This window comes from Haplochromis burtoni, unplaced genomic scaffold (assembly GCF_018398535.1).
Source record: "Haplochromis burtoni strain Fernald_Lab_line unplaced genomic scaffold, NCSU_Asbu1 Contig_3, whole genome shotgun sequence".
In the NCBI taxonomy this organism is placed as follows: domain Eukaryota; kingdom Metazoa; phylum Chordata; class Actinopteri; order Cichliformes; family Cichlidae; genus Haplochromis; species Haplochromis burtoni.
In genome coordinates, this window is record NW_024582364.1 from 5,110,127 (window position 1) to 5,126,432 (window position 16,306).

Here is a 16,306-nt window from a genome sequence, read left to right on the forward strand (position 1 = left end):
AAGTTGTTTTCCAGAATATTCCAATTTATTTCTTTGTTTTACTAACGCATGGTTTTAGTAACATTTACATTTGTGTCATTTTTTTCACATTAAGTGGAATTAATTAATCTTTTTTTAAACCTTTCAGTGGGTTAATATACATTTTTTTTTCTCCCTGCTGTCAAAATACTTGCACTAGTCCCGGTCTATCCAACCCTATAAGGGGGAAAAGTGGTGTTCAATAATTATATAGATGTTTTATAAGTAATGATGTTATTGAGCCATTCTCTGGTAAGTGTAAGTATGATTTAGATGTCTCTTTAGTCTAATATAATCTGCATGTCCTTGCTCCTTCTTTTATGTCATTCTTCCCTTGTTAAGTAAAAGGATGTGTATTATGACTATTATGGCTTGTGCAGCAATGAAAATGAGGCTTTTTCAAGGTGCTGAGGAGAATGAAGTGCAAAGGAAGAGGAGCATGGGAAAATAATTGGGTCATCTCGAACCAATGGGATATTAACGCGCCATTGGGCTTCTCTGACTGTCTTGCTGTCCCTTTTTTTTTTTTTTTTTCCTTTTTCATGACTTGCCATGAATCAGGGCACTCCGTATCACCAGGTGATTTACGGCTAATTAAAGCTAAGCCTTTATAGACCACACCTACTGCCCAAATGGACAGAAAACTGAATTGGAGATGTTTCAAAATGCATCTCTTGTCTCCTGGACAACCTTCAAGGCAGCGGCAATACTATAGCGATAATCAAAACATCAGAGAAATGCACCCCTTTCCTTCCTGGTTTATGCAAATAGTCCGTAATAAAAGCATGCTCACTCAGGGGCCTCAGGTAGAGGCAGGCAGGGGAAGGTCACATTGTGGGGAAAATTATTCTCTTCACGGCATGGTAATGAAAGCTTTTTTTATCGAGCGGAGCCAGTTAGGTTCTTGTCCCCAGCTCTCTGCTGCACTGCTGGTCTGGACGCTACTTGTGTTTATTTACTCTGTCCACAGCAGGATGGCACATACCTGTGGGATGGTCATGACAAAGTGAACTTGTAACTAATTGCATCTAGGGGTGTGGCAGTGCCCGCGATGAACTCTGAGGGTTATATTTGCATTAAGAATATCAGCTACTTGAATTACTGTAATTGAAGTTGCGCACATATGTGCACACACACAAGGCATTAGAAGCATGCAGCATACCAGTCAAGCAGTCTCCTTCGGTAAGCATGTTTTAACATCACTGAAGCGGTTTTATGACTCTTCCCCCTACCAGCTGCTGGTGAGTTGGGGGGATCGAGCCTCACACATGATGAAGAGCACCTCCCTGCTCGGAGTGGGAAGGGGAGAAGTGGGTTTTCCATTTCAGCGGTAGTGTGCTGCAGCTGTGAATGATTTGTCAGGTAGTGGGTCCACTATTTCAAAGGACCGGAATATATTGATCCAGTCCTCAATGAGCTGACACCTCATGTATCGTCTGAACTTGCCTCTTCTGGAAAGGCTGTTCCAAGAAGGACCTGGGAGGGGGAAAGAATCCTACTGTAAGGTAGAAAGGAATGCTACCAGTTCAGCTCTGTTGAGGCGGTTTAAAAAAGGCTGGGCAAATAACATTTTTTTTTTTTTTTTTTTTTTGACAAAATACATTGAGCCAAAGGTTTGCTTATCTGCTTTTTCCAAACGCTTTACAGCTGTATTACATGGTCTTGATTGGCAGGTGCAGTTTGCTCCGTTGTCATACAATCCATTAAATTTCCTTTACCTGATATGGATAAAAACAGATCTATTTGTGTCCCTGAAACTGTTGGAAGCTTTGCAGAAGAAGAGTTTTTGCTGGGATTTTATTTTAAGGCCAAGAATTACCTTTGATACAGAAGCTTTGGTGAAGGTACTGGGTTTTTGCAGCCATATTCTTTGGATCTGTACGTTTCAACCATATAAACACTGTAAGATTTGCGAGACTGAGCATTTTCATTAATGGCTGCATAAAGCAATTTTATTTTCTTGAAGCAGGTGGCACCTTTTGGTGACTCATTTCCGATGCAGAATTGGGATCTTTTTCTTAGGCTCGAAGCCTTATTTAACGAGTGACGGTATGCCAAACACGTCTCCCACATCAGAGTAACCATATGTTTGTGCGCAGCCATTAATCTTAGACTGGATGTTGACTGTTCCTGTTCTGCCCTGTCCTACCCACGTTATTGTCCCCTGACTCTCACTTCCTGTTGTAATAACGGCTACTGACCACCACACAGATGGCTGTCAGCCAGGCGAGGGCAGCAGAAGGGCCCTGTCGACCCTCACACTCACACCAGCAATTGCGAGCACACACACTGTCTTACATGCAATGACAAATGCCAACACACACAAAGCTGAGGGCATCAGAGTCACAGTCAATGACAAATAGCAGCCAAAGACAACAAGACCCAGTGTGGCGTTCCTGAGGGGCTCTTTGAGATCTCTCACAGGGTGACCCAGTTTCATGACGTACCCCCTTATCCCCTATATGCTAGCATACCCTTTTCCATATTCACCCTAGCATTATTTTATAAGGTTCAGTCATCAGTTATCTCAATTATGTGAATGTTAGCTCCCAGGTCAAGTCATTCTTCTGCTCAGTAAAACCTCTGCAGCCTGGGCTGGTCAGAATCGCTCTTTTCTCCTCTTTTCTTCCTCTCAACGTCCGACCTCATCAGCTAACACGCAGTTTCTCCTATACTCCCCTCAGTTGCAGCTAACACCACTCACCCCAGAGATAAAAACACAACTTAAATTTATTTCTCAGTTCTTAATTCAGTCTTTTTTTCTGCTTTTACAGCAAATAGCTTAACTGCATTGCAGCAGTGCTAGTATGGGGCATTAATATTAATGTCTGCCCATTTCACCCAGCGTGGCAGGGGAGCCTGTCAATCTAGACTTATATTGGAGTGGCTCCTTACGCCAGCGAACACCTGCCTCAGTGCTCAAGCGCGTGATTCGGACGCTAGAAGGCGCCACTGTGCCCTTGTATTAAAGCCGGTGTGCGTTCATTGGCCGGTTTTTCCATAGATGGTGGATATTTCCAGCCAATCCAGATGTGCGAATGTTCTGCCAGTAGGAGTGAGAAAATTGGTAAGAACGGGGGCTTCATGTGGGACAGTTTTGCCCTTTATTCTGGTGGGAACTTGTGGTTTAAAAAAAATGCAGCGTGTCCCTATGTAGCCAATTCTTCGCCAAGGCTAAACGAGTGTTGTTTTGAACCACTGGGAACAAGTTTTGCGTTGCAGCTTCAGGCGATAACCTTATGTGGCAAAATCTTTTCTTGAATGATTTGCTTGTTTAAGCCTCAACTCCTACCCAGCGGGTGGGCCACGGATGAAATTCCTTTAGAAGTCCCCTATGAGATGTAAAATCTACAGTATGTAAGCAAATACGTCTTTGTAACAAAGGGGACACGTTATGAATGTGAGATTAGGCAGAATGGGTGCGGTTGCTATCACATTTAAGCAGTGCTCCTCTGCATTAAGTGGTTGAAGATGGCTGCAAGCAATGCAGGTGTGTGTGTGTGTGTGTGGGTCTGTGCAATGAGAGGGAGAGAGAGAGAGTGAGCAAAAGAGCAAGGGAGACTGGGATCAGTGTGCTGCGCTGTTCATCACTGCAGCAGTACGCCAGCCCTGAATCTCTGTCCGTACAGAGGTGCTGACTGCCTGCCCCGTGCCTCTCTGCTTTCCTCAAGAGGGTGTGCTGATGATGCTCTCTTTCATTATTCCAGTGGGAGGGAGGCGAGCTATAGGTTTAGCAAAAAAGCACCCGCAGAGAGCCAGCCATCCTGTTCCCATTTAGACCAAAAGCTTGCTAGATTATAGTTTTATTTCGAACAGTTGAGCATTTTCACTGACCAGTGTCGACTGTGGCCTTTCCTGCCCTGTGCCCAAACCCACTGCCTCATTTTACTGTTTGAGATCCTGCTTATCTTAAGCACCCCAGTGCACGCTGGTCAGTTGTATCAAAGAGCCAGAGCCGAACTGGCCGTTTCTTTTTTGTCGCATTTTAAAGAAATGCCCTGCATGCGTATTCAGGGTTAAACAAGGTCAGAAGTGTTCCCCCCAGCACTGCTGCTGCTGCCTTAATGGTGCCTGAAGGTACACTGTGTACCTATCTACAGAGAAGATACAAGAAGAGTTCAGGGATGTGCTTTTCTAAATGTTGTTTTATATTTCTTTGTATGTGAACAAAGTGAGTTGATGCACTGTTTGCACATTAAAAGCGGGAATGTGTCTCATTTGAGCATTTAGTATTTCTCTCTTCTGTATGCCCATGGGCTAGAGCAGGAACGAAGTTAGGGTCAAGAACAGAGAGATAATGAATGAGGTGAAATACATATTTAAGTAAAACTGCCATACTGTGAATTCTGCTTTGTTTAATTGGAAGAAGGCCACTAAGACATTTAATTACAACACTGTTAATTACAACTTTTTAAGTAAAATCTACATATTTTGACTTCAGCGTAGATTTCCATTCTCTGACTTTAATGTTCTCGTGCCTTTGTAGTTAATAAACAATGGAAATATGTATGTGCCGTTCTGTCTTTCTTTAATGACACTGTCGGCCTTTCTTTTCTTTCTTTCTTTTTTTTTCTTTTCATCCCTCCTCTGACACTGTGACTCCTCTCATACATTTGCCTTTGCAGCCACATGTCTATGTGGCACACATCCTCTAAATGACCTTCAGTGACACTGAACCGGTTCTTGTCGACACACGGGACCACTTCTGTTTAACAGCTCTGTTTAAACAATAGATGTTTCTCCCTTCCCACCTCGTCGGTTTCTTCCCCAGGAGGAGACCTGAGTGAATGCAGCTAAATCTTGATTACCAAGTTGCCTTCCAATGATATGCGCTTTTGCGCATCATCAAGGGAAATGTGACCGCCCTTTTTAAATCAAGAGTCTGTAGGGGGGACGGACACTCTCAGATAAGACGCAGCACTTGCACTGCTCAAAGCTTGATGTAAATAACACTGTGCTTGGTAAAGCAACTCCTCCCTAAGTTGATTTAGTATTCTTGTCGCCATGTGTGAAAATGGGATATGCCTTGCTGCAAAAAGAAAAGCTGTGTATTGGAGTGTGCTGTGTATAAGTGGCACAGTCACTGTGACGTGTACGGCACAGTGACTGAGAGTCATAGATAGGTTTTTGATTACATCAGAAAATTTATACCAAAATAACTTGATTGTCCTGACTTTTTGAAGGATTTTTTGTCTTCTCATGCACCAAAGCCCAGAATCTAGCAAAGCACTGACTTCTCTCCCTCCCTTGTCTTCCTCCTCCTCCTCCTCTGTGCAGTGCCATGCGTGTGCTGTTATCCAAACTGCCGAGGCCTTGGATCGTAGACGAGAAGAAGGACGACGGTTATACTGCACTGCACCTGGCCGCCCTCAACAACCACGTGGAGGTGGCTGAGCTTTTGGTGCACCAGGTAGCAACATTTGAATGCATGCTTAATCACTTAACCTGGCAGCTATTTCTGTAATACATACTTTATAACAGCATGTCTACAGAGGCACCATTATCACTTTAAAAGCGCAGCAGAAGCATGCTCCCTGTGTATCTACCTAGATACCCAGATGTTGGGGAGTGTTTGACGCCAATGCTGTAGTTCCATGAAAATTTCAGAAAGTAGATTTGAATCTTGAATCTATCCTGCCTCCGTAGACCGCTGAAATGCAGTCTACGGCATGGGGATTTCTGTTTTGTCAGACCCTTGTGAGACGTGTGAATGAAAAACGCATTTAAACAGTCATCTGTGTAAAGCATAATACAAAAAATTTACATTTCACAATTATCCCAAAGCATTGAAGCAACCTGCACTCTTAGCTTTACCTGCCTACAGACCATTAAAGCAGCTTTCACTGCACTCCCCTGCAGCCTGCAAGCTGTAGACCAGTTGAAGCTCCTATACATGCCTCTTTTTTTCTTTTTTTATTGAATCCATACACTTCGCTGGTCCTCCAGGAGTATTCTTTAGTGCTGCTGGGCCATCATATCCTCCTCCTCCTGCAATCATAAGTTCATGCTCTTTTCTTTTTTTTCTTTTCCTCACCGAGATTGCAGGTTTAGCTCCTTGGAGACTAACTCGCACACGGGTTTACAGCAAAAGTCACCTGATCAAGCAGGAACTGGGTTAATGAGGATATGGTGCAAGGCAGTAACATTGCTGCAACATTCCAGTGCATCAGTGTTCGCAGTGCAAGCTACCTTTCAGCAGGGACAGCTTTTTCCTCCCCAAGTTCCTGCATTGGGCTTGTTCGCAGTGATGGCTCAGCTTTCTATTCAAAAACTGCACCACAGTACAAGGTGCACTGCAGTTTCCCAGCCAGCCAGCAAGCCAGCCAGTCAGCCAGTCTTATTACTTTGGGATTTCACACGCTGCCTGATCACAATACTTATCTTCCCTCCACATCTCCTCAGCTGAGGTGTTTGCAATTGGAAATGACAATCACATGCAGCGTTATTGTAGGATGCCTTTTTTTTCCTCTCTCCCCCCACCAGCTTCCCGGGTGATACTTTGTTGGTCGGCAGGGCTAAAGGAAACAACGTTCTGTCACGGCAAATAAAAATGCTGCAGTCTTTCAAGTGCAAAGGAATTAAATATAAAATGTTTTCTTTTTTCCTGTTTTTATTTCTCTTATTTCATTACTTGTCTATCATCTCTGTGTGCACAACATGTTTGTTGCCCTTGTGTATATTAAGCTTTTTTGCTTCCCTCTTGTTCCCACCACCCAGGGCAACGCCAGCTTAGACATTCAGAATGTCAACCAGCAGACTGCATTACACTTGGCAGTGGAGCGCCAGCACACCCAGATAGTTCGGGTTAGTGGTTCCTCTTTTTCTCATTTGTTCTCCCTCTCTTTCTTGCCTTACTTAGTGAGCATTGTGTCTTTAGTCATCTCTCAGTCGGTCTTTTTACACTGTGCACAAAGGGGAGTAGAAAAACATTGGTGCAGCTCCACATTTAATTTATACGGTTGGATGTCCTGCAGTTGAACAAAGTCCTGCTTCAGAGGGGAGGGAAAAAGGCTCTCTAAGGCTGGTTAGAGTGTGTTAGCGTAGCATCGGATTGAGATTGCCACGTTGCCACCTTGTGGACTCACAAAAAAATGCACTCTATAATTGGGTAGCACAATGCTGAAGCAGTTCATTGTGAGCAGCCGGCAACCTTATAAATCAAGATGTGGCATTTGCATTGTAGCATTAAATTAAAGTTGTTTCACGGCGGCTGCGAGTTTCCCTCCGCTGTCGGCTTGTGCAACTCTTTGTTTATGTGTTTCTCTTTAACAGTTGCTGGTGCGGGCAGAGGCCAAGCTCGACGTGCAGGACAAGGATGGGGACACGCCGCTTCACGAGGCACTGCGTCACCACACGCTGTCCCAATTGCGGCAGCTCCAAGATATGCAAGATGTCAGCAAAGTGGAGCCCTGGGAACCTTCCAAGAACACGGTACATGTGCATCTATTATTAACCTCGCTGTTCATCCTATATCACATTTTACGTGTGTCAGGGATTCTTAAGGAGGTGGCCATACATAAAAATAAAACAAATGTTTGTTTCTGTGTATCTGTGTTTACTGATATACAACTTTAGGTTTTTAGAATTTTTTACTGTAGCTCAGTAATAATGAACAATGCTGGCATACTGCAGTAAAGGCTGACTTAGTAATTTTAGGAATGCCATCTTATTATATGATTCTGTTCTGATGTTCTGATTCATTTAGACATTCCCAAATATATTAAGCCAGGAAGGCAGTGCACAGTAATATGGCTCGTTAACGAGTTTGGTCACCAGCCACTGTTTTTCTGCTACTAGTGACTCTGTAACATATGCAGCTTACACTATGCTGCCAAAAGTATTCGCTCGTCTGGCTTCACACGCATATGAACTTAAGTGGCATCCCATTCTTAGTCCACATATGATGTCCGCCCACCCTTTGCAGCTGTAACAGTTTAGGAGTTTAGGGTTGTGTTTATGGGAATTTTTGACCATTATTCCAGAAGCACATTTGTAAGGTCAGACACTGATGTTGAACGGGAAGGCCTGACTCACAGTCTCCGCTCTAATTCACCCCAAAGGTATTCTGTCGGCTTGTGGTCAGGACTCTGTGCGGGCTAGTCAAGTGCGTCCACACCAAACTCGTTGATTCATATCTTTATGGACCTTGCTTTGTGTATCGGTGTGTGGTCATGTTGGAACAGAAAGTGGCATCCCTAAACTGCTCCCACAAAGTTGGGAACACGTAATTGTCCAAAATATCTTGGTATGCTGAAGCATTAAGAGTTCCTTTCCCTGGAACTAAGGGGCCAAGCCCAACTCCTGAAAAACAGCTCCACACAATAATCCTCCAGAAATACACGACCTACCACTTTATGGCTGAGTTTCTGTCATTCCCAGTCACTTTTACTTTGTTATAGATCCACTACCACTGACTGGAATATTTAGCAGTGAGAACATCTTACAAGTAGATTTGTTGAACAAGTGGCATGCTATCACAGTCCCATGGTGGGACTGTTGAGAGTGACCCATTCTGTTCCAAATGTTTGTTGAAGCAGTCTGCATGCCTAGGTGCTTGATTTTATGCACCTGTGACTAGTGCTGGGCGATATGACGATATATATATATATATATCATGTGGACGATAGAAAAGTGTCTATTGTGCCATTTGTCTTCTATCGTTTCTATTGTTTCTAACCTAATTTTATAAATTATTACATAAAATATATCATTAACCCCTCAAAACTGGTCGGAGCGGGCACGCTCTGTTTTGCCTAACTATTTTTTAATCCCTGTAGAACTGGAACCACGTAAGCTAGCGCAATAATTTTTTTGCATATGAAACCGGAGGAGTTGTACTTACATCTTATGCCATCAGCTTGTCCTAGGTCACGGTTTCCTTCCACATATAGCTTTGCAAAAACTGCATAAAAAGCACTTGCAGCAACAAAAACATAATATTCCAGAAAGGCCCTTATGAGAAAACGTCCCAGCACCATAAACAAATCACAGGAGCCATCTCACATTACATTTGTAAAGGCATGGCCCCTGTTTACGTAGTTGAGAAGGACAGCTTTCGTGACCTTGTCAAAGTCCTTCATCCGAGGTACGTAAGCACTTCAGTAAAGTCGAGTTGCCTCGCTTATATGACGCATGCCGGGCCAAAGTAGAGAAGGATGTTTGCAGTGTCGTGCATTATGCCTTGATGACTGACCTATGGACGAGCAGAGATACGCAGCCCTACATGAGCGTAACCATCCATTTCATTAACAAAGACTGCACCCTCTGCGCTCGCTGTTTACAGACTGCGTACTTTCCAGATGACCACAGGTCAGGTGGTATATCGTGATATATATCGTTATCGTGATATAAAATAATTCATATCATGATAAATATTTTTTCCATATCGCCCAGCACTACCTGTGACTACAGAAGTGATTGGAACACCTAAATTCAATGATTTGGATGGAGTGAATACGTCTGGCATTATAGTGTAGTTCTCCATATTTTCCTCTTTCCTCTCAGGTGACTGAGTGTAGATTCTTGTTATAGCTTTTAGCATTTGCATTCTTGGAAAACTTGGAAGTTGTCCCAGTGCTCTTCAAGACCTGTATACACACCTTTAATAAGATCAGCACGTGGGCCACTCTCCAATATGTGAAAAATGAAAGCGCTCCAGTCTCCATCACCAGCATCACTGGATAACTGCACCAGCCCATCATCCGCTCAGCAGCCAACAGTCAGCTGGCTTGCTGCTCCCTTTTACCCATCCTGAACGAGTCTGTCCCTCTGTAGAGGCCAAAAGGGCCATGTCAGGCCTCAACTGTCTCCATGTTAACACCACATCACTAAGCCCTATGGGGAGAAGTTTAATGCATGGCTTCTGTGACAGATTTTCCGTACCTGTCACCTTCTGTCTCCCTTCCACTCCATTTTCTTCTCTTTCTCCACCACCTCTCTTCTGTCCCGCTTCCTGCCCTCTCTGGTTCCCCCCGCGGAGGAGCGGAACCGACAGACAGCAGGCCTAATTGAGATGTGTGCAGTTGGGTCACTCTCCCATGGCTCTCCCCTCCCATCAAAACGAGAATTGAATTAGCCGGCCCGATGGCTCCATCAGCATGAGATGTAAAAGCTACTGGTTGGAGACAATCAGACATGGAAGTTCTAAATTGCAGGAGAGACTTTGAATTGGGGTAGACTGAGTGTGGCGATGAGCTATGGGAGGGAGACAGATGTTACAGTTAATGGGATTTTGGGTTCGGGGTTAGAAGAATATATTTTCTGACAGTCATCTTAAGATGTTTTTCTGATCGTGTTATTCAAAGTGACCCCGTATGTATTTTAACATGAGTTTAAATCTGAAGACATTGATAAAATAAAAAAACTGTACTCCTAACTACATTACTGGTTCAAGTTCCACTGTGTGTGAGGTAGAGGCACATCACAGACCTCCCCTTTCCCCAGGTTCAACTTTAAAATAATCTGTCATGTCAAAAAAAAAACCCTGGTGCATCTCTAACTTTATGTGTTTTCCTGCTTCTTTCTTGTTCTCTGCAGTTAATCATGGGCTTGGGCACCCAGGGGGCAGAGAAGAAGAGCGCAGCATCCATCGCCTGCTTCCTGGCAGCTAATGGAGCAGACTTGACCATTCGTAACAAAAAGGGCCAGTCCCCTCTAGACCTGTGTCCGGACCCCAGCCTCTGCAAGGCTTTGGCCAAATGCCACAAAGAAAAGAGCAGGTAAATGTTCTCATCTGACATTTTGCCGAATTGGATGTGAAGATCGATGCCACTCATGACTAAACAGTGAATATGAAGCTGAAGCTAGGAGGTGCCGGGCCGAGCTCAGCATAAAAAAACAAGTGTGGACAATCTGCATAAAAGCTTAGGTGAAACGGTTTCACAGAACATTATGTGCCAGGCTGTTCCTTGGCTAGCTGCTTCATGGAGTCTCAGGAATTCAACACACAACCAACCTTAAAGCTGGAAAGTTAGCATGCTTATGATGCCTTTTCGTCCATCAACAAGATTACACAAAAATTACCAAACTGAATATCATGAGACTGAGCAGACGTGTGGAGCATAGGGGACAGGAAAAAAACTTGAAATTCTGGTGCTTTCATTGAGTTTTTTTTAAAACCTCAGATGCAATCATTTTTTATAAACTGTGGAGAGAGGGGAAAAAAAATCAAATGCATATTTAGCAAAAAGAATTAAGTATTTCCAATAGCACAATCAGAGTTCTAAGTATCCCAGGAACTTGTAATTAGAGAGGCACAGAGTCAGACATCTCCTTTCAATAGCACCCGAGGAGCTGTGATAGGCCTTGGAGGAGGGGAAAACACTACAATTCCCGGGAAGATGACATCAGTTGCTGAACATAAAAACATGTCAAAATACATGCTGACAACGTGATGACGTATATTCCAACGTAGGAAGTGCTGCGAACAGCTGATCAGATCCGTAGCGCGTCTGTGTCTGGGCTATAATGTTTTTGTTGTTGTATGTGCTTTTTACATGATATCTGTAAACCCATTAGTGAAAGGAAGCAGCGGTCTGGGACACATTGAATGGCATTAATTCTAGGTATGCACTAAAGGGTTAAAGATATAAAGGAAGAGATAACATTTTGGTACAGTCATGTTCTATTTTGTTCTTTTTATTTCATTTCCTCATCTTTCGTTTTCTCCGGCCTCTCGCTTGTAATCGTTTCTCTCTCTCGCTCACACACTCTCTTCTGTTCCAGCGGCCAGGTGGGCACCCGCAGCCCGTCTCTGAACAGCAACATCGAGTCACTGGAGGAGTGTATGGTGTGTTCGGACATGAAGAGAGACACTCTTTTTGGGCCCTGCGGACACATCGCCACCTGCTCCCTCTGCTCGCCTCGTGTCAAGAAGTGTCTCATCTGCAAAGAACAAGTGCAGTCGAGAACTAAGGTATCAAGAAGCACAGCCGCTACTTGACACAGACAGGAGTGAGGATTATTTAATTTTTTTAATTCTTGTGTTTGTCCGTCCACAGATCGAGGAGTGTGTAGTCTGCTCCGATAAAAAGGCAGCGGTGTTATTCCAGCCCTGTGGCCACATGTGCGCTTGTGAGAGTAAGTTAACTTCACCTTTCAGCATCATTTTGCCTCTTTTGGCTTCTGTGTGAGTATTAAAGCGAATATAGATTTTTTTTTTCTTGCACTGATGATCTTCTTCATCTTTCCTCCAGACTGTGCCAGCCTCATGAAGAAGTGCGTACAGTGCCGGGCTGTGGTGGAACGCCGCACCCCCTTCGTACTTTGCTGTGGAGGGAAAGGTATGGAGGATGATGCCGCTGATGATGATGATGATGATGATGATGATGATGATGACCTTAGTGAGTGAATTTTCCACACGTTTCCTTTTAATCCACCCCCTTTCTTCAAAGATTTTTCTTTTTCTTTTCTCATTTCTTTACTTTTTCCAAATAATCTGCTTTACTTTTATCTTTTGCTTTGTTGCTGCTTAGCTTTTGCAGTTTGTTTATGTTTGCGTCATTATATCTCAAATCATCGTGGCCGTTCTGCTCGAGCATCCCTGAATCGCCTAAAAAGTTTATGGTCCAAAGTCTGGACATATATAATGATTGCTGGGAAATTTTTGCTACATATATCAAATACGTTTTAAGATATATTACAAATGAAAATCTCACCACCATTTCTTACCATAAAAATTATATATACAATAAAATGTGTAATTTGCATCAAGAAATGTTCAGAATTTTTCAGCATAAAATATGGCAAAAAAAGATTAAAGCTGTCCTACAAACTTCCATGTTTGTGCACACTTTAAGAAAAATATTGATAGTGCAGAAATAATACAATACAATGTACCTGCATGTCGTGTTAATGCAAAACCACACATGCAAAAAATTAAGAAAAGTGTTGTTGTCATTCAGTTTTCTTGCACGAGTCAGCAAATATGATGTACTGTACCACAAAAACAAACAAACGATCCAAAATCATCATCATATATATCCAGAGTTCAATCAAGGCACATTAAGGCAAATCAGAGGTGGCTGAGCAGAAAAAGTTATAAATATGTTATGATTTGAGGTGGAATGATCATCACTGTCATGTTTTCTTTGTATTTTTTCATCCATAGAGACTCATTTAAAAAAAATATATATATATAAATAAAATTGTTACGCTTGCTTTCCAAACTGAATTCTACATCTAAATCTGTCATAATGTAATCATTAGAACCATTTGGCTCGCACCATTTGTAGTAGCCTCCACTTAGAGTTTAGCTCGAGTGGACGGCAGCCTCACTGCCATGTCTGAAATCAGCACACAGATCTTCAGAGCAGAGAAGATTTTGTTTCAAATCCCAATCTTTTAATGTAGAACCCTAGAAGCCATCTCCAGATTGACTTTTACTGAATAACGTAATAATGTCAGAGCACACAGATAACCTTATTAATGTTCCTTTGGCCTCCAAAAGTTTGACTAATCACATTCACATAGAATGGATGAACTCATTTGTAAGCATATCGCAGAAATGACCTGCAGCTCCTCCTATGATGCATGCATATAATACCCACATGAATCCACATTATAAGATCTCCCCCATTTCTGAAAAGAAATATGGAGCAGTTATGAAACTGTGCGGTGTTTTCAAAAACATTTTTCCAGCTGCAAAAGAGCCAGTTTCGATTTATTTTACCTAAAATATTGTGATGACAAGATGCACAAGTTATTTTATTTTTGGTTGCATTCACGATTCATCTTTCTGTTCTGCGGTGCATATTACTAGTGATTTCTTCTGTTTTTGTTTTAATTTGAGTTTAACAGTGGCACTGTAGCAAGTACGCAACTTTCATGTTTACACACATACATCTTATTTTTTTTAATTTCTCCATTTGTCAGCAAGTCGTACTTACCAGACGTGCAAAAGTGAATGCAGACCCAAGCAGTGACACATACACTCATGCAAGGGGCAGCATTGAATGCTTTTATTTTCCCCCTTTCCCCAGTAACCCTGCTTGTTGCTTCCTGTTTTAAAAGCAAATCTAGTGTGCAAAATATACCTGGCACTTGAAGCATTTTGACGCCGTTCTTCTTTAATTTGGTGCATGGGTTTCATGTTGTACCTCTAACCCAGGCAATAGTCACCTGTAAGCAAAAAAGGGGAAAAAACACGTGCGACTTTAAGCAACCAGTAGAAGTAACTCTGTTTCCCGTTCTTTCCCTGATCACTGTTTCCAACTTGCTAGTTTTGCTTCTCAGATTCTTTCTCTGAACCTCTCATAGAGGCTATAGTGAGTAGTCTTGGTCATCAGGCCAGCCGCTGAGCTGGTGAGGGCAGCTCCTGCTATAACAATGTGACTGGTTATTCCCAGCAGGGAGCTCTAACAGTATGGCAGGGGGATCCCAGGATCTTCTCCAGCCCAACAATCTGGCATTAAGTTGGTGTAAGTATACCTCCATGATCCCCTCCCTTACGAGAGCCTTGTTTATAGAGAACCTCCTGCAAACCTACACCCCCCACCCGAAGGTGCTGCCCTGGCCCCTCTCCCCCTCCCCTTAACCCCCTTTCCTCCGTTTCTCTTTCAGTGTGATGATATATATACGTACGATGCACATCCCAGGAGTCACACTGGTGCTCGCCGTGTTCTGGCAGATGTTTGGACAGCGAGAATAAGTCTCAGGAGGGCATCAGTCCAGAAAATTTGTGTCGAGCACTTAAATAATCCGTTCAGGAAGTTTCACACACGTTTCATTATATACGAGCGAGCAAGCGAGCGCTGCATGATCATTTGTCCCGTGCCAGTTTATATTCCAGATAATTGCAAAGTGTGCTTTTCAGAAATCAAATGTAAAAGCAAGTTAGCGCGGACTGCCAGAGCCCGAGCTCGTTTGCCAACAGTAAACTTCAGCGCGCATGTGTTTGTGATCCTTCTCCATTTTCCAAAACCCATGTTTTAAAATGTACTCGAGCACCCGGCTCGTTTCAGAGCGGTAATGTTGTTGTGGCTGCACTCACTTTTATTGGCAATATAGTTTATAGTTTAAGAGGTCAAATCTGAGGTATTGCCACTGGTGCTAATCTTTTGGCTGATAAGTGCAGTTTGTTTTATTCTCACCATCTGTTTGCGTCTTTTTTTTTTTCTTTTTTTTTTTATGTCCAAACAGCCAGCGGAAACATCCCAGCCCTGCAGAAAGACAAGGCGAACACCAACGTCAACGCTGACGTGCAGAAGCTACAACAACAGCTCCAAGACATCAAGGAACAGGTAAGGTCACTAACCAGGTGTGGCTCGTGAACTAAAGCGGAAGAATAAAATGCAGTTGAACTGCAAAACAATAACCATTGCTGTAAAATTCTTAGGGATCAAATGCACGCCGGCACCATAAAGTTATTGTGCAGGGCTCGGCTCGGTAGTAATACTGACATGTTAAATGTGGAAAGGGTTTTACTACGACTGTTGCTTACTTGTGTGCAGACCATGTGTCCGGTGTGCCTGGACCGGCTGAAGAACATGATCTTCATGTGCGGCCACGGAACCTGCCAGCTGTGCGGGGATCGAATGAGCGAGTGTCCCATCTGCCGCAAGGCCATCGAACGCCGCATACTCCTCTACTAGACCCGCCGACGAACTCTCTTTGCTTCTCTTAAAGCCCACGCTGAACACGCTCGCCACGCGGCAACCACACCTGCTGCTGCTGCTGCCTCCATCCTCACAGCCACCCGCGTCAGCCAGGCACATCTAATTCTGTCCCACAAACGCTTTCTCAGTGGGTCGATTGCGTTCAGGTGGAATTCCTGTTACAAAACAAGGAAAATCGATGAATTGACTGAAGTTAATTGTGCTGTCCTGTCGCCGTCAGTGCAGCCAGAAAGAAAGACGCCTGTTTCAGAGACTTCATCCTTTTCCCTCCCACCCCCCCATCTCCCTTTTTTGTGTTGTTTCCATTTATTCTCTCAACATTTCAAACAGTTGTCCCGTCTCGAGTCTGAAGTTCAGAATCAGAGTTTTGGATGTGATCACTTTGGGGGGTATCAGCTGAGTGAGAAGCGTGGAGGCGACGAAGGCGGCCTGTTACCGTTTGATATAAAGTTCTCATTCATCTGTTTGCAGTCCAGTGCCCACTGCAGGCAGATTTTATTGTATTTGTAAACCTTTTTTCAAGTGTATTTGTATTGGAAGCTCCTTCGTTTATCACGACAGTATGGCAGTATGGTTGCAGCTTTGGCTATTGCAACGCTCTGCTCACCGACTGTCCCTGCTCTTAAAAACCAAATGTTGGCAGTTTTTGCACTAGAAAAGCAGGGTTTAAATAC

At 43.4% G+C, this 16,306-nt stretch overlaps 1 protein-coding gene across 6 annotated transcripts in view; it reads left to right on the forward strand.

Annotated features, from left to right (window-relative positions):
• The window catches only part of mib1 (MIB E3 ubiquitin protein ligase 1), a 57,659-nt gene extending 41,359 nt beyond the window's left edge, over positions 1-16,300 (forward strand). Inside the window, exons 13-22 of one of the 6 annotated variants that reach the window (XM_005912536.3) lie at positions 5,296-5,428; positions 6,736-6,822; positions 7,291-7,449; positions 10,555-10,736; positions 11,743-11,932; positions 12,018-12,096; positions 12,213-12,359; positions 14,364-14,435; positions 15,157-15,257; positions 15,468-16,300. In XM_005912536.3, coding sequence (XP_005912598.1) covers positions 5,296-5,428; positions 6,736-6,822; positions 7,291-7,449; positions 10,555-10,736; positions 11,743-11,932; positions 12,018-12,096; positions 12,213-12,359; positions 14,364-14,435; positions 15,157-15,257; positions 15,468-15,608 — 1,291 coding nt within the window. In that variant the 3' untranslated portion in view covers positions 15,609-16,300. The remainder of the gene's footprint in view (positions 1-5,295; positions 5,429-6,735; positions 6,823-7,290; positions 7,450-10,554; positions 10,737-11,742; positions 11,933-12,017; positions 12,097-12,212; positions 12,360-14,363; positions 14,436-15,156; positions 15,258-15,467) is intronic. The other 5 variants (XM_014332113.2, XM_005912537.3, XM_005912538.3 and 2 more) reach the window with 5 other exon arrangements.
• The last annotated feature ends 6 nt before the right edge of the window (positions 16,301-16,306 follow it).